The sequence below is a fragment of the Vulpes lagopus genome, chromosome 1 (assembly GCF_018345385.1).
Source record: "Vulpes lagopus strain Blue_001 chromosome 1, ASM1834538v1, whole genome shotgun sequence".
Taxonomy (NCBI): Eukaryota; Metazoa; Chordata; class Mammalia; order Carnivora; family Canidae; genus Vulpes; species Vulpes lagopus.
The window spans coordinates 125256202-125274279 of NC_054824.1; the positions used below are offsets into that span (position 1 = coordinate 125256202).

Here is an 18078-nt window from a genome sequence, read left to right on the forward strand (position 1 = left end):
GTACACATGAAAAATGAATGGGTCACCCTGCACTTCAGGGTCTCCTCAATATACCTAAAAGGTATATTTGCCTTTCTGATCAATCTTAATTTCAAAACAAACATGTAGTCATTTAGATTTAATTAAAAATACTACTGATAAGAATAGTACTCACTTTAAAAAAATATAAAATATGGTTTAGATACTTGAAAGGAAAATTATTAAAAATGTATACATCTGTAAAGAGTCATTTTTTCTATGACTTAAAAGATGAGTTCACTCTGCAACTCTAAGAAAGGATCACTTCAGACCTTTATATATATAAAATGCAAATAATAATATAGATGCCATAAGCAACATATTCTATGGCCACTGATACTTTCGCCTTGCCATATTTTCCTCTGTTATACAACAATATCGAAAATGACATGCTGAGCATGATTCTCCTCAATGCCTAAGTCACTTTCTGAAAGTAAGCTGTGTGCATAACGATGCACACTCCATTTACTCAGGTCATAAAGAATCACTCCATGCATTCCTGTTTTGGTACATTGAATAGAGGTTTGGCATTGTGGTTCATTATTTCCTAGGAGATTACAAGAGCCTTGTAACAAACTCAGGGACTTCCAATTTATTAGATGTTTTGGAAAGGAAATCTACAAAGCATTAGAATCAAATAGTTCAAACTAGCTACACAAACTGTGCAATTTAGAAGTAGAAAAGTAGTTACTATTTAGAAAGGTTTGTTCTGTGGGATATTTGTAAGAACTAGAATATAAAATTTTCCATCTCTAACTTACCTTCTTCATAAGTGCTCTAAGCTCAGTTCTACTTTAGAACCTCTCCATACTACGATTTTGCCCCAGAATTCACGAAGGCTTGATCACACTGAATATATTCAAATCTCTTTTCAGAGTTTGTCCCTTTAAGCAAGACACTTTTGATTATATGCCCACTCTACAACCCATATCATTTTTTCAAAAAACTTCATTGTGTATTTGCTTGTTCCTTGGCTTTTTTCTCTCCTACTGGAATGTAAACTCCATAGGACAGGAAATAGCATATCATTGCTATACCAACAGTGTCAGAACAGTGCCTGGCACACAGCATAACTCCGTAAATGTTTGCTGAATGAACAAATGAATGGTTAAAACAAAAAATATATTCCAGAATATTGAATCAAAATATTGATTACAATGCAGTTTAACTCAATCTTACAGAACAACTACAGTAAATATATGCATGGTATGTCTTTAGTTCTTATGAACATTGAGTCTTTTATTTATGGGAGGCTTTAAAGGAAATTCACAATCAAATGCATAATAAGTACATCTCTAATGGTTTATTTTCGACAATTTTTGTGAAGCAGTACTTTTAATAAAGTTAGAAACAACAGAGGAGCAAATAAAATATTTTTAAAAAACAACAAAAAATTCCCCATATAAAAAAGTCTTTATCTTTAAAATATGTGTATAAGACTTATGTTTTAGTAGGGATATGTTTAATACTCTTTTACTTTTTTGTATTTTAAAATACCAAAGAAAGCTACTCTGGAATGTGACTCCGCAGGAGCCACCCATGGATGAACTTCCAGCACAGCCCTGCCCTCCCTACTCCAGCTCCACTGGAGCTCACCCTTACCCCTAACTTCCTTTCTGAGGATAGAGACAAGCACATTTAGACCAAAAACAAAGTACCAATTAAGGCATATGCAGTGCATCTATAAATTGGCATATGCATAAAGGAGCTACAGGTATAAACTGGTATAGGAGACAAAGGTAATATGTAACACTATTTTAAATGTCGAGGCTCTTAAATATAAACTAATAATAATAATAATAATATAGCTAATTACATCAATAATAATAATAATAATATAGCTAATTACACCTCTCTAAACACCAAATTATCTCAGGAAGGCTGGTGAAACACTCTCTTGTTTTCCCATCTCTCTACCAACTAGTTTTCTTGTCCACTAGTTTTTCAAACTAAATTGGCCTTCCTAGCCTTGCTCTTCTAAAGTCTACTGAGCTTTCAGTACAAGAGTCTAAAATCTTAGTCAAACATCAGTGCATAATGGTGAGAGGCTTTGGCAACTCCTGTTTCCAGCCTAGGACACTTGCCATGACACAAGTTTGGAAGTGTGGGCTGCAGAAGACATCTGGGTCATCCTGAAGTAAATATCCAGTGTGACTACCGCTGTCTCCAAGCCCCCTCTCTGCTTTTGGCTTTCTTCACTGCCTGGTCTCAGGAACACCAAGTACCTTTCAGACTCTCTAACTGAGGTTTACTTGCTGCTTGAACTAATAGGCTACAATCTGGACTGTATGAACAGAAAGCCCCTGGTCTTCTGGTGCTCACATTTTGCCACTCGGATTTATCAAACACAGTAGCATGGAAGGACCCCATAGATCCTATAATATAGAATCAGATATCGTAGTGTATATTTTTTCAAAATGAGGAAGTGATATTTTTCTCTTTTCTCTCTTCCATCGTTTTCTTTCCCCTCTTCCCTTTTTTCCCTAAAATCATTTCGCATGAAAGCAAATGACATGAAGAAGCTCACATGATTTCTTTTTCTCTTGTTTATAACTGGTACTGAATTATAACATGTTTCCTCAATCTCTGAACTATTATGTTCAAACTTACCGGGCTTTGACCCCTCAGGAACTGTCCCGTTCCAAACCTGGTGTAAGAACTCTGGTCTGTTATCGTTCATATCAATAACATTGATGACAATGTCTATAGGGTTCTCCACTTGATTTCCATTAATATCCACAGCATGTGCCCTCAACTGCAAAAGTAATTAGAAAACAAAACTATTTAAAAGATTTATGTCTCAAGTGAGAAGATAAAATATACAATCACCATGCTATGAACAGAGAAACAGTAAAAGCTACTCTTCATCAAAATTTAAGTTAGTCAGGGGGTGCCTGGTGGCTCAGTCTGTTCAGCAGCTGACTCTTGATTTCGGCTCAGGTCATGATCTCAAGGTCCTGGGTTAAAAGCCCCTTGTCAGGCTCCTGTCTGAGCATGGAGTCTTCTTCAGATTCTCTCTCTCCTACTGCTCCTCACCTCCCCCCCACCAAAATGAATAAACAAAGTCTTTAAAAAAATTTTAAGTGAGCCAAACTTCATGTGATTAGGATAGATACAGTAGTAGTAAGCCAATGTTTACTATCTGCTAGGCATTATACTCAAAGATTTATGGATTTTAACTCATTTGATCCTTATACAAAAGAATGAGGCAAAAATGATAAAAGCACTTGAAGGCAAAGACATTGAGGTTCAGAAAAGCTAAGTAACTTTGCTGTCTCTTGACAGAGCCCATACCTAAAGCCAGTTCTGTCCGGTTCCCAAATCCTTTTGTGAAATCCATACATAGGAGTTATGGTAATTAAAAATGTTCTGGCACAGAATAATTGTAGAGATTAAGAGAAAAGAAGAGAACATAGAACTAAGTGTGCATAGGGAATTTGGACACTAGGTGGTTTTTTTTGTTTGTTTGTTTTAAATCGTAAAAGTCACTCATAAATATTGAAAGTGTGTGAATATATAAGACAGTTGTTCCTCTTCCAAGCTTGAGTTCTCAGTTCCATAGGTATTCTAAAAAAATTTATTATTTTTTTCTTTTTAAATAAATATAGTCACTCAGCTATTCTTCGCAGAGTATCGTCAAACTCTTTTAATCCAGCGCATAGAGATCCATTACATTCTTTTCAATAGCTGGGTAGTGTTCCGCTGAATTGCTTCTTTTTAATGGGAATGCTTCTGTGGTTTTCCAGTTAAATATGATGCTGGCTGTTGGTTTCTCTTGGATATGCTTCATCAAGTTAAAGAAGCATCACCATATCATCCCCTCTTTTTGAATTTAGAGGTTATTTAACACATGAAACGATTTAAATTTTATGATTGCCTTTCAACAGCTATAAACCAATCCTTTATTCCTTCACTTATTTAATATATTATGTATTAATAGATTCTTAATACTGAAACATCCTTGCAATTCTGTAATTGATTTTATATTTTATGAGTATCACTCTTTTAAGTGCTGGCAGTAAGAGTTCACCCAAAAATTGACCTGAAGATATTTATTTCCTGGTTTTAGCCACAGGAGTTCAGATAATAAGAATTCATACAAAGAAGAATTTAGAAAATTTGTATTGATATTTATATTCATAAATTCGAGAGCAGTCTAGACACTGGTCTATCATGTGTTATCTTTATAGAATTTCCCTATCAATGAAATTTTGTTTTTATGAAAGGTTTGAAAGTTTTACCTCTCTCTTTATGCTTTAGAACAATATAAAAAGCACTGGCATTACATGTTTCCGAAGGATTAAAAAAAAACCTGGTGGATGAAATGATCAAAGCCTTTGGAAGAAAGGAGTGTTGAATAGTACTCAAGAGAGAAAATAGTTTTATTTATTTTTTTATTTTTATACCCAACGTAGGGCTTGAACTCATGACCCTGAAATCAAAGCTGGCTGCTCTACAGACTGAGCCAGCTAGGTGCCACCTCCCTTTTTTTTAGAATAACTTTTTTTTTTTTTACTCTACCCTAGAATAGGGCTTTCTTTCATTTTTTTTAACATTTTTTTTTTTTTCTTATTCATGAGAGACAGAGAGAGGCAGAGACACAGGCAGAGGGAGAAGCAGGCTCCATGGAGAGAGCCTGATGTGGGACTCGAACCTGGGTCTCCAGGATCACACCCTGGGCCGAAGGCAGGCACTAAACTGCTGAGCCACCCAGGGATCCCCTAGAATAACTTTCATTTTACTTTTTTAAGCTCTAGTATGGGGCTTGAACTCAAAACCATGAGATCAAGAGTTGCATGCTCCACCCAGTGAGTCAGCCAGGCCCCCCTTGAAAATGCTTATTCATCTGTTTAGTTCTACAGGAGTCTTGCTCTACAACATACCAATATTTTAACAATTTTCAAAACTTTAATAATTTAAACAGTTTTTACAAGTGCAAAAATTCAACAAATATGTTATTGTGCAAAATAAGAGTCTAAAAACAAACACATGCACGTGGAATAAAAAGTCTTGAATGAATAAGTATAGATGATAAACCACTGGGAATACTAATTCAATACATGGGACAAATGGCTATCTACAAAGGAAAAACAAAGTGTATCTATATACCTCTCTCACTTTAGTAAAACAAACTCCACAGAAGTTAAAAATATAGATGCAAATAGATAAATACAACAGATAAAATTGGAGAGATTAGCATCTTGGAGTAGAGATGGCCTTTATAACTATCTCTAAAACCAGACTGTATAAAACTGAAAAAAATAATTTTACAATGCAAGAACTATAGGGTAAAAATTATTAACAAAGTTTAAAAACAAGAAAAAGAGGAAAATACGTGACAAATTAAATATTAACATCCCTAATAGATAAGAGGTTCTTAACAGTGAGAACAAAAGGTAAACAAGCCAAAAGAAATTTCAACAGAAGGAGGGACACCTGGGCAGCTCAATAGGTTAAGCATCCAACTCTTGATTACAGTTCACATCATGATCTGAGGGTCCTGAGACAGAGCCCTGTGTTGAGCTCCCCTCTGAGCAGGAATCTACTTGGGATTCTCTCTCTCCCTCTCCCCATCCTCCAACCTCTAAAAAAACCCAAAATTCAACAGAGAACAGGAATAGGGAATTTACTTTGATTAGATACTCAACTTAGGCAATGAAAGCATTATCATTTCTTTGCAAATAATAGTGAAATAAATAAATAATACTTGGAATCGATAATGGTGTGGAGAAAGTTTATCTCCTATACAATGAACAGGTAGTTTAACATAATACAACCATTCTAGAGAACAATTTCACTATATTTATCAAAATATTTCCAATTTTAGGACTTTATTCAAAGAGTATAAAATGAGCAAATGTACAGGAAAAAACTGCCACATTATAGTTGCAAAATAAAACAAAAAAACTAAATTACCCAAATATCTACCCATAAGTAATTATTTAAAATTACACTACATTCATTCAACAAAATAATTTAAAGCAATCAAAAATGATAATATAAATAAATAATTACTGACATGGAAAGATATTAAATCTTGTGATTGCAAAAGTGACAAAAGTTGGTTTCAGGGGATGATGCCAACCTCAAAAAAATACATTTATGAATTTATGCAAAGAAAAACATCTTACAGAGTATCACCAAAGTGTTAAAAAAAAAAGAGAAAGAAACAAGTTGGTTTTATGTACTGAGATTACAAATAATTGTTATTTTCTTATTGGTACTGTATTATTTTTTAAGTTTTCATAATGCACACATATTGTTTAAAAATGATAATTTCCTTACAAGTTTTAGTTATTCATGCAGAAATTGGAGAAGTAATAAAGACCAACTTAGATTTCTATATTAAATTCATGAAAAAATTATTGAAATCTTGTTCCAGGAAACGTGCAAGCATAGCTTTAAAAAAAAAAAAAGAAAGAAAGAAAAAAGGAAAACACCTCCTGGAATTTGATTAATATTAGGCAATTCTTGAGTCTTAAAACACTCACTATAATTAATATTTTTAAATTGGAAAAATCAGTTTCAAATATATACATATATTTAAAATATGAACATGTAATTACATATAAACAATTGTGATAACTCAATAAGAAAATGAATAAAACAATTAAAAAAATGAACATAAGAAATATAGTAAGATACTATATCTAAGATACTATATCTATATCTTGCTCAGATTGGCAGATTGATGAAACCTAGTGTTAGCTGGTTTATGAGGAAAGGGAAATCTCAATTTCTGGTTGGGGGTATCAAACCGGCACACCTTTCTGGATGGAATATGGCCAAAAATAAAAAATTAAAGTGTACTATTTTTTAAGATTATCTCATGTAATAATCAGACCAGGAAGAATAAAGATGACAAACACAGATGTCTAGTAAAATCATAAGAAACTGTCATTAAAATTATAGCCTGTATATTTAATGGAATACTATGCAGTCATTAAAAGTGCTGTGATCTCTGTATAATTTATATGCAACACTTTTGACCTCCTTTGTGTAAATCTGTTCTTGTAAGTCCGTAGTCACACCAATACGTAAAGGGTAATGAGATTTTAGGCAATTTCACTTTCTTCTTTGGCACTTTTTTTTACAACATAAGCATTCATCAATTCTATAAAAAAAAAAAAATGAACTCATTCCAACAAATTGAAATGGTTTCAAAGCACAGTTCAGGTATTAAAAGTGTTAGTATCAAAACTCTAAGACCGATATAAGAGGCAAATGTTAAACTCTACGCAGTTAGAAGAGTATTAATACATCAGATTATCATCTGGCTGAAATCTTACATGAAACCGGGCTATCAGCTCACGATCCAGAGGCTTGGTCACTGACAGCTGACCTGAGATGGGGTTGATAATGAAGATACCGGTTGGAGGCTGATCAGCTCCTGGCCCAGTTACACTATACCGTAGTGAAAGATTTTTATCTCTATCGGACCTGATCTGAGGATCAAGAAGACAATCATATTAAATGAGAGACTAAATGAGCTCATTATCAGAGACAGGACATGCCACACCTTATGCCCTTTTTCAGTTACAAACCTACAGCATCTCTTCTCAGAAAAATCAATCCTGTTTCTCACCCTTACCTCTCGTTGATAAGCTTCAAAAAGAGATGTCACCTATCACCAGGAAGGGCCAACATTAACCTCTAAAAGAACACTCACTAGGAGCAGTGCGAAAAGTCAAAATGAAGGAATGTCGATTTTTAAACTGAATCAAAATCTATCCAGGAAGTTCATATGGTTAGAATATTTACTATGGGAACAGGTGTCCAATTTAGTTGAAATAAAACTTATTTACCTTTGGGTATCAGGAGAAGAAATAACTGTCTAGGCCATAGCGTGAAATAGCTTTACATGGGAACTCTAGTATTATAGTTGAGCTTGAAAGTCAGATTTCTGCACTTACATTCATACTGACATTATTCACTGCAACCATAGTTTCCATGTCATTTTAAGGTAGCACCTATTACTCCAAGTTCTTTATTAATAACAAAACATACAAAAATCATTTTAAAATACATTTTTATGCTCTCAAAAATTATACCCATTATAGGCTGACTGACTGCCTTTTCCTCCAAAAATAACAATTCCCAGGAAAAATAAGTTTACAGGTGAGCAGTCATAGGAACAAGCTATAGAAAAGGAGGAAGAAGAAGAACTCCGAGAGAGGGCTAACTGGCAATATCTTTGCAGGTAATAATAACAGATCATTATGTATTAGGTAAGCATACTTAACCCAGTAACAGAATCTAGCTTATTATTTTTCTTGTTACGGCAAAATTCTCTTACTCATTGTCCATTAAAGTAGGAAAAAAAAGTGCCTTTCTTTGGGGGTTATATTGTTCATTGTTAAATTGAATTATAATGTGCATTAAAATAAAATATGCAATTCGAATAAATGACTTATTAAAAAATACAGCTTTCAGTATGTATTGGAATGCTCAATTGATCATACACAAACATTTGCAAATAAATAAATATACCATAATTTTGTCTTTCTTCCTTTTGCTATCAACAATGGGTTGCTAATTTTACTAAACATGTACATATATCTGTGACTTTTTTCCTCTCCATTTGATGCTATACATTTGGAGTAACTGAAAAAAAATTACTTCTCAGATTTATAAAAGCCTATGGTTTCCCACAGCTCCAGGGATTCTGTTAATGGTTTCAGAGGTCACTTTCTTTTTTCTTTAAAAAACTCCCAAATGCACTTGGTGCTGGCATTTTTAGCAATGATTGCCCTTTTATTTCTTCTCTGGCTCAAAAGCTATCTGGAGAGGGCAAAGATCATCATGGAGAGCACAGCTGTTAGCGAAGCCAAGGTGTGTGTGTTTTTTGAGAAAGGGTATGGTCTTGGTGTGGATGCATGTCGGAGCTGGGGCTGATGTATTCACACACTCAACAAACTTCATTGTCTGTCGGGTACGGGACCCACAGAGAGCTCTGCCTATCTGAGATAATAATTTTTTAAAAAGAGGCTCTCTACAGCACTATAGACATTCATCTATACAAAAAAAAAAAGTATTTTAATACATGTTGTAAAGTCTATCCTGCGATAGAATAGAAAAAATCATTTCTAACATACACTTGACACATGCCATAGAGACAATTAAAATTCTGCAAGCCTACCCTGACAAGCTCTTGAGGAAAGGGTCCCCTGGAGTTTTCTGGCAAGTTGATTGGAGGGATAACCCAGTCTCTCTTCTGCCTTTGTAGGTGGCCATTGTGCTTAGTCGCTTGTCTTGGGAATACTATTTCTTCAATTTCTGGTGATTCCTTTGCATTAAAATACAAGACATTGCTGAATACTAGGAAAAACATTTTCGGAAAGACAGCAATATCAATGGATACCTGACAGTTTAGGAGTCACTGATATGAAGAAGAAAATATGCCTGGAGGCCCTCTCCTTATCCCTCTAGTAAAATAATAGAAAATGCTATAAAATTTTGGGGTTACACTGATTATTGAAGAACTGAATTTCCAAACAATTTATTATGTGGCACAGCTGTGTAAACTATTTGCAGTTTCTACAAACCATCTTCGATAGCAGTTAATATTGAGCAAAATTTAATAGTACCCTTTTATATATCTCTCATTAGTTTAAACCACAGTTCAGGTAATGTGCTACTGTACATTAAATTTAGATCTTGATGTGCTAAAATATAATTTGAATTCCAAGAGAACTTTAATACATACTGCTAAGGCATGTCTCAAATATTTATGACCCTATTAAATCCCACAGAATTAATGCTGTAATTATTCTAAACCTATGTCAGCCATGATGGATGCTGTAGATGACCCACTTTGCACACTGGGTATTAATCTCTGCTGGATGTCAACATTTTCTTCTGTTTCTCCTTATATCTGTAGACATTTTAACCATTAGCCCTTGCTGCTTCCGTGCAAATATCCAAGCTAGTTTGCTGGAACACAACGAATCATCAACAACAAAAGCATCTTTTCACTCAATTAGTTACCAATTTCTCACTCTGTATTCCCCAGATGACACAATTTACCCTAAACAGTTAATAGATTAATAAATTACATTTCACGTAATAGAAGTCTAACATGGGTACAAGAGAAAAATGATACCTTTCCACTGATATACTTATTCATATTTGATTATGGATGTGTATGTTCCATTTACAATTAAATTGTAGAAGTGAATATGTATATTTCTATCTCCAGTACAATAAATACACAAAATGTAACAGTCATACTTCGTGAAATTAGGGACTTCAAAATAGATAATTGTGGTGTCCCCTCCTATTTGTTTTGAATTATCTCAACATGAAAAGATAATATTCAAGAATACTAATGTTATCATAACTTTACTGAAGAAGTTACTGTATCTTATTAAAAATTCCTAATATAAAAAATTCCTAATATAGTGATTTATACAAAATAAGTGCTCAGTAAATGTTTGCTAAATTTAATCAAACTGTACTTTGTTAGAGACGTATCTATTTCTTTTATCTTGGCTCACAGTGGCTTCCACCAGAGGGAGTATATCATTCCTAAAAGTTATGTCAGTAGTATAAATAATTCATACTACCCAATTTGATTATTAAGGGAGAAGACAAAAACCCTATACTCCTAGCTAGAAATGCTTTCTTATTGCTACTGTATGTCTGTACTTCCCATTTAACAGACATCTTGCTAAGAATTGTTTATTCTGGGGTTATATTTCACAGCTTGTGAAGCTTCTAGAAATTTAAAACAAACAACTACTTCCAATTTAAATTAAGTTATAAACCTCAAAGTATAAACAACTATTTCAAATTAATTTCAGATAGCTTAAATATATATTTAGTCTAAGTATCTTGTAAGATTAAAAAAACAACAACAAAATACTATTTAAGTGACAAAATCTGATAAAAACTCAAATACTGGCCAATGTGACTTATTGCAAAGTGTTTATTTAGTTCAAACTGTATAAATCTGATTTTTAAACATAACTCCCAAGCGGCATTTCCATACTCTACCTTCACTGAGTCCTCAGGTAAGGTAGGCTTGAGGCTCAATTTTACTGCTACTTGCCACTTTTCCTGAGTCTCTTTGTCTTGGGCATATATCAGGAACTTTGCATGTTCAGAGGAGAGGGGAAAGCTTCTCACAGCATACACCATGCCGTCTTCATCCACCTTAAAATCTGCTGGCTCACTGCTTTCATACTGTACTTTCCTTTTTCCATTGCAGTTGCTGAACTTCACTGTAAAAGATAACAAACATACAAGTCTAGTGATAATACAAAGGCAGGAACATCGAAGTCTGTATCCAGCTTAGGTTAAAGGATAAAACGTGGTTGGCATAAAGCACAAAAGTTTTATTTTTACATTGTTAAAGGAATTCTCATACAAGAGAATACCAGATTTATGGTTCTGAGTCATTCCCCAAAATCACCTTGTTCCAAAGCCTTCCCCCTCCCTCCACATTCCCTAGGGCCCTGCTTTATCTCTCCATGCTTCTCACTCACATTATCTGCCACTCTCTAAGGAACTCCAACTCAACCTTCTGGTCCCACCTCCAAAGTCACTGAAGGTAGAACCATCCCTTTCTCTCAGTCTTCATGTACCAATCTGAACTCTATTACCATAGTTTTATAGCCATTCCTGATATTCACTGGGAGAGGTACTTTGGGGCAAATTTTCTTAGCTATCTTGACTACCTGGCACATTTTATAGCACATAGTATTTTTAAAAAAAAATTTTTAAGGATTTTATTTATTTAGGAGAGGCACAGAGAAAGAGAGAGAGAGAGAGAGAGAGAGAGAGAGAGAGAGGCAGAGACACAGGCAGAGAGAGAAGCAGGCTCCATGCAAGGAGCCTCCATCCCTGTTCTCCAGGATCACATCCTGGGCTGAAGGCGGTGCTAAACCGCTGAGCCACCCAGGCTGCCCAGCACATAGTCTTAATACATAATTTTTGAATAAATTCTTAAAGGAAGAAAGTAATAACTTTGATTAATGTTGAATGCCCACTATGCTCCAGAATTACAGGACCGTAGTAGCAATTAAAAGGGGAATAAATTGCAATTTCTAGTCCTCATGGCACTTATAAGAGTTCTATGAAGCAGTAACAATTTATAAATTTTCAGGCAAATAAAAATGAAGATGTATCTCAAAATAAATGTTAGCTAAAAATATCTATTCTTAAGAATAGAAAATCAAAAAGATTTTCGTATCCTTATCTCACATGTAATGACTTAAAATTGAAAAAAAAATCAATGCTTTCTTAAAAGCAATGCCAATCAGCTTATGTCTCATTGGATAACAACACAGAAGTTAAACCACATACTTATAAATGTAGGACTAAACATATTCAAGCCAAAGTAAAATTGTAAAATAATAAAAATATCCTCTAAGGAAGATGATTTCCTTTGCAATCCTTAATCATTCATTTTGAGGAAAATTTCTAGGGGAGTGGCATGAAGGGATCAAAGAGAAAGCAATTTTTAAATTTCTGTAAACATGTGGTGTTATGTCCTAACCACAATTACATAAAATACATTTTGGAAAGCAGTTAATATGTACACATTACAAAATATAATCCTATACCACTTTTTACATTTTTCAAGTATCTAAGTAAATTTTTTCAAATTCCCACTCCACATATGAATTGTTGAGTTCTTGTTTTCATTAATATAGATTCACTGAGATGTGCACAAGATCACAGCCAAATAACATGCATGTTTATTTCCCTTAGTAACCAAAAAATCCTTGATAACAGTTAAAAAATATTTTACTAAATATATTATCTCCCACATAGTCCCACATATGTCACCTTTCATCTTTCAAACATCTGAAAATGAAAAGACAAGTTATATGTCACACTAAATTATGCTAAACCAAAATGTTTGTCTTTGGACTACAAGTATCCAAAAAGATAACTTATATACCCCATCTTACCTGCCATGCAATTTAAAAGTGAAAAATAGATAATCTCTTCTACAGAACAATGCCATCTACAGCTAATCTTTTATTAAAGACAAAATGAAAAGTAAAATTGATTTGGGGGAACGCTGCTGAGAAATCAAAACAAAAGACTTTTAACACCTTTCTGTGTAAAAACACCTTTTTATATAAAAAAAGGTAATTTGTAAACTTAAAAAAAAAATAAAACCCAGATCATACCGTCCATCGTTTTTTGTTCATTGTTACCACTCTAGCACAGATCCTCATCAATTCACACCTGGATTGTTGCACCTGCCTCCTATTGGTTTTCTCCATGCTCCAGGTCATTGAGCATCCACCCCTTAGAGTCAGGTCTCCTTCTCACTTAATATCCATAATATGATACATACTCTCTCATCTGGTCTACAATGCTCTTCCCACTCTTGGTCACTTGGTCTCTTTGGGTTTTTTTGGACATCATCTTCGAAAACATATTTTACCCAGTTGGATTTTTCAGTCACTTTCCCATCTCACTGCCGCTCACACCCCATGCTTACCACTTTTAGAAACATCCTGCATGCCCATTTTCCATGCCACAGCTCCAGAGCGAGGCCATTATTTGGGCAAAGGGTCCACTTAGATGATCTTTAAAAGATGGCAGCCAATGTCTTCATTTGGGAAGGCTTCGAATTTTTTATCTTAATTTAATTCTAACCTTTATTTGTTTTTACATTTTCTGTCCATGGAAGCACATATTAGCCCTTTATTTTCATTAGGATAATGATTATAAGAACTAATTTTCACTTATTAATAGTTTCATATGACTAGAGCTTCTCTCTGTAAGTAGACTGTAAACTCATTTGGCTTCCTAACAGTGAGTCTGGGTTCTTCTGTTTCCCAGGGCACCTAGCCATGACAGAGACAGTATAAATGCTCAATAAATTTTCACAGGCCAATTGTATAGGTGAATATCTTACAACTTTTCAAAAAACTTGAAAATAGACAGGAAACCTAGAAGTTTGTCCAGCCTTCACTAGGAATAACATTCAGCGACAACAACAAAAACTCTGGAACATTAAGCAATTTGACTTTGTATTTGGTTGTTGGGAGTGAAAGAAAATGAATTGATACGTGTTGCATGCCACGTACTAAACCAGATACTAAAGATGAGGTTATCTACTTTAGCCTTAGCAATAACCACCTGAGATGGGAATCGTTATTTCTGCTCTACAAACGGGGAAAGAAAATTCAGAGAGCCATCAGTGCCCATGGCTGCTTGAATTCTACAGATCCTCCTACAAAAGCAAAAAAGGATCTAACCAAATTTGTGACCAGTAAGTTATTGAAACCTAAATCTTTAGTAAAGAGAGAAAAGACTAAGAGGCTTCATACATGCTCGTGAAGAGAATAATGGCACGTTTAGATTTCCAAAAGTACCAGAGTAAAGAGTATTACTGAAAAGGAGTCCTTAAGGTGGAGTGTACCCTAAATGTCCCAGAAAGGGGAGCAGCTGGAGCCCCTTGTGGCAGGCAGAAGGGGAAAATGCTACTCACTGTTTCAGTGACTGAGGATTCTGTTCAGTTGGTACTCAGCTACCTACTTGGACTCAGGTGTCAGAATGATGCAGGGAAGGGAAAGAAGGTCTTTAAAGAGAAATGCATTTGCAAAGAAGGAAAAAAAAGTGCCTTTTTCTCTAAAGGGTCACCGAACATCCTATGCATGAGAAGTGGTTGACCTCAGAGAGGCTGACACTGGGGAAAAACACTCTGAAGGAAATCACATAAAGGTCAGTTATTTAAAGTCAATTAGTTTTCTATCACCCCTGTGCCTAACCTATAACTAATATGAATTGGTTTAACATATCTATTATTAAATTCTCCTGGGGTTTTTAGACAAATGTTAAGTCGCATGTGCAAATACTAAAATAAGCAACATTTGGTGGGGGGACAGGCAAGAGTGAGGTACTACTCAAGTCTGAAGACATGTTTTTCATTATGTAATTCCCTTTGTATCTTCAACCATTAGCGTCACCACCTTGATGGAAAAGAAGCCCATTGCCAAACGAAAAAGTTCTCCTCAGTGGAAGCTTAGTTGTGACTTCATCCTGTGGTCGAGAGTTAATGCATGTACAAGTGCCTGGGTCATGGTGACGTGCTTCATCGATGATAGCTGCCTTTTACCATTTCCAAGTTGCACAAATTAAAAGGCTGACTAATTTCAGTGGGTGTTACAAACTGAATTGTGTTCCCCAAAATTCTTATGTTTGAAGCACTAATTCCCAGTACCTTCAAATATGACTGTAATTGGACATACTGGTCTTTAAAGTGGTAATTAAGATTTAAAAAGCTTGTATGGGTGGCCCCTCATCCAATATGACTAAGTGTCCTTGGACGTGGATATGCATGAACCCACAGGAAAGACCATGTGAGAGGACACAGCAAGAAGGCGGCCGCCTGCAAGCAGAGAAAGGTCTCCAGAGAAGCCAAATCTGCTGTCACCTTGGTCTTGCACTTACCCCCTTCAGAAACGAGGGAAAATAATTTCTGTTGTTTGAACCACCTAGTTTGTGGTCCCACACAATGGGTAATGCATGGATTCCACTTATTTACCACTGGTCAGTGTTTATTGCCTATATTTTGTCCCATTTATGATTTAGACGCAGCTAAGGCATATTTTATCAAATTTGACAAAACTCTCTTCTTGAACCAACCACTGAAACTTATTCAAGAGGATTTTTTCCCCCAAAACACAGACATTTATGAAAAAAAATAGCAGAAAATGGCTATGGTATATAATCTTAGCTACAACACTAATATAATTTGTATATTAAATTTACTTATAACTTATAGTATTTCAAAGAAGTTTTCAGGAGGACTATGACAAAGTATGTGTACAAAAAAAAACAGTTAAAAATATAAAGGAGGGTGGGTAGAAACCATTTGGAAGGAAGAGATAGATATTCAAGGGACATGGTTTAATTATTAAAATTATTAAATTAGATTTAAAATTCTTAAAATTAGATTTAAAATTTAACTTTCAAGATGAGGAAAAAAAGGCAATTATCATTGACACATAACTGTCATGAGAAAAAGTACCTAGAACCAAGCTGTTCTTGTTATTGAAATATTTTCCTAATAAATGGTAGGTAAAGAACTCTGCATCACACAATGCATACAATTTCTAACTGTCATCTTCCAAAACATGAAGCAGTTTCATCATTTTTTAATATATGGGTTTTGAAGAAAAGATGATAAATTTATTTTAAATTAAAATGCATCCTTAAAAAAATAAAATGCATCCTTAGCAGTGATACTATTGTATATGATAGTGTGGTGATGGATATGTGACATTCTGCATTTGTCAAAACTCAAGGAACAGCACAAAACAAAGAGTGAGTCCTAATGTAAACTATGGATTTTAATTACTCGTAATGTATCAATATTGGTTACAACAAACATGCCACACTAATGCAAGATGTTAATAATAGGGAAAACTTCCTTACTGGTGATCTAACCTACTATATTATTAGATATTTGAAAGGGATGGATAATTGTCAATTTCCTCAGTCTCACAAACACGAGTTCCAGTGAATTGCCTCAAAGTGGTATTACTTGAAGCTATATAATATAACTGAATCAATAACTTGACATATATACCTCAGGCATGGAGATATTGAGTCAGTGTTTCACAAAAGTCATAATTTCTTATTAGACACATGTAATAAAGCAGAAACTCTATTATTTTAAAAATAATCAAGCAACTTGAAATATTCTTCCAACAGAACTACCTTCCTTACATTAAAATATTAACTTTGCTTAAATACTTAAATAATTCAGAGTAGAAACTCCAGAATTTCATAACCTAGAAGAAGGAAATAAATTCCCTTAGACAATCAAAAAAAACATGCTTGATCCATGGGATTATTCAAGTTTAAAACAACTCTATACACAATTAAATTTCTGTGGCTAAAACATTATAACATTAAATAAGAAATTTATTATTAGAGCTATTGCACAGTTCTACATAATATGTTGTTAGTGTGTTCTAGCCTACATAAAACTTTGTTAACATGGTTAATACAAAATTAAATATCAGGGAAATAATTATTTTAAAGTACTTTTTGACTCTTAAAGCAATACTTCAAATTAATGCTAACCATAAAGCCATAATATCTTTATAAAATATTAACAGGAAAACACAGATCTTATATGTTAAATGCATTACCAGTTAATAGCACTACATAAACCATATATGAATGAAAATGTGCAAAATACTCACATATGGCTTATGATTTTTGCTGAAGTAAAACATCACACCATATTTAGAATACAATTATAAGAGAACACTAAAATATTTTTGTGCCTAAATATGCCTTCATCTCATTATTGGGTTTTTTTTCCCCCACATTAATTGGTATTTTTGAAGGCATACTGGGACAACAGAAATAGTTTCACAGTGCTGAGAGAAGTTCTCCTTCCACAGGCAAAGAGCAATATTAATTAATGATCTTGACATCTAAATGAAGAAATGAGAGCAGGGAAAGTAGGGAGGAGCTGTCTCCACAGTAGAGATTTCAAGGTGTTTTTACTTACAGATTCCAATGGAGAACAGTTACCAAGTGGCGAGTTCACTTAGAAATCTGAAAAATCTGCCTAGATGTTCTTTTGCCCCCCAGGCCCTTACTGAGTTTCAATCTGAGAAGTGATTTTTCTGGAAACACTTTAGTAGCCATTTCAGGGGGTACCAATCCGCACATGTACAATGGGATACACTAGAGGTAGTGTGGGCATGTCCATTTGGACCATGATGGAAAAAGTCATTATATTTTCTTTAGGGCATATAGTTATAATAATAAAAGTGAAATATAGAATTTTAGTTACACATATTGACTATTAAATATACATAAAACTTCCAAAATCCTTTAAAATTATTTAATGCAAAATCGGAGCTTGTTTTTGAGAAATACTTTTATAACAAGTTTTATGATTTGGGTTTCAAATTCTTGATAATTACCATCAATGAAAGCTTTACTCACAAAAGTTGGTGGTAATAAATGATAGCAAAGAATTCATCACTTTTTCTCCAACTGGCAGAAAGTTTCTTGGCATGAACCATGAGGAATACTTATTAAATTTCATGGTCCTTCATTTTCTTGCAC

At 34.2% G+C, this 18078-nt stretch overlaps 1 protein-coding gene across 1 annotated transcript in view; it reads right to left on the bottom strand.

Moving 5' to 3' along the window:
- CDH2 (cadherin 2) overlaps positions 1-18078 on the bottom strand; it is a 214133-nt gene that overhangs the window by 51870 nt on the left and 144185 nt on the right. Inside the window, exons 3-6 of the mRNA XM_041732067.1 lie at positions 11014-11240; positions 9158-9304; positions 7308-7463; positions 2629-2773 (exon numbers count right to left, since the gene is read on the bottom strand). Of these exons, the coding sequence (XP_041588001.1) occupies positions 2629-2773; positions 7308-7463; positions 9158-9304; positions 11014-11240 (675 nt within the window). The remainder of the gene's footprint in view (positions 1-2628; positions 2774-7307; positions 7464-9157; positions 9305-11013; positions 11241-18078) is intronic.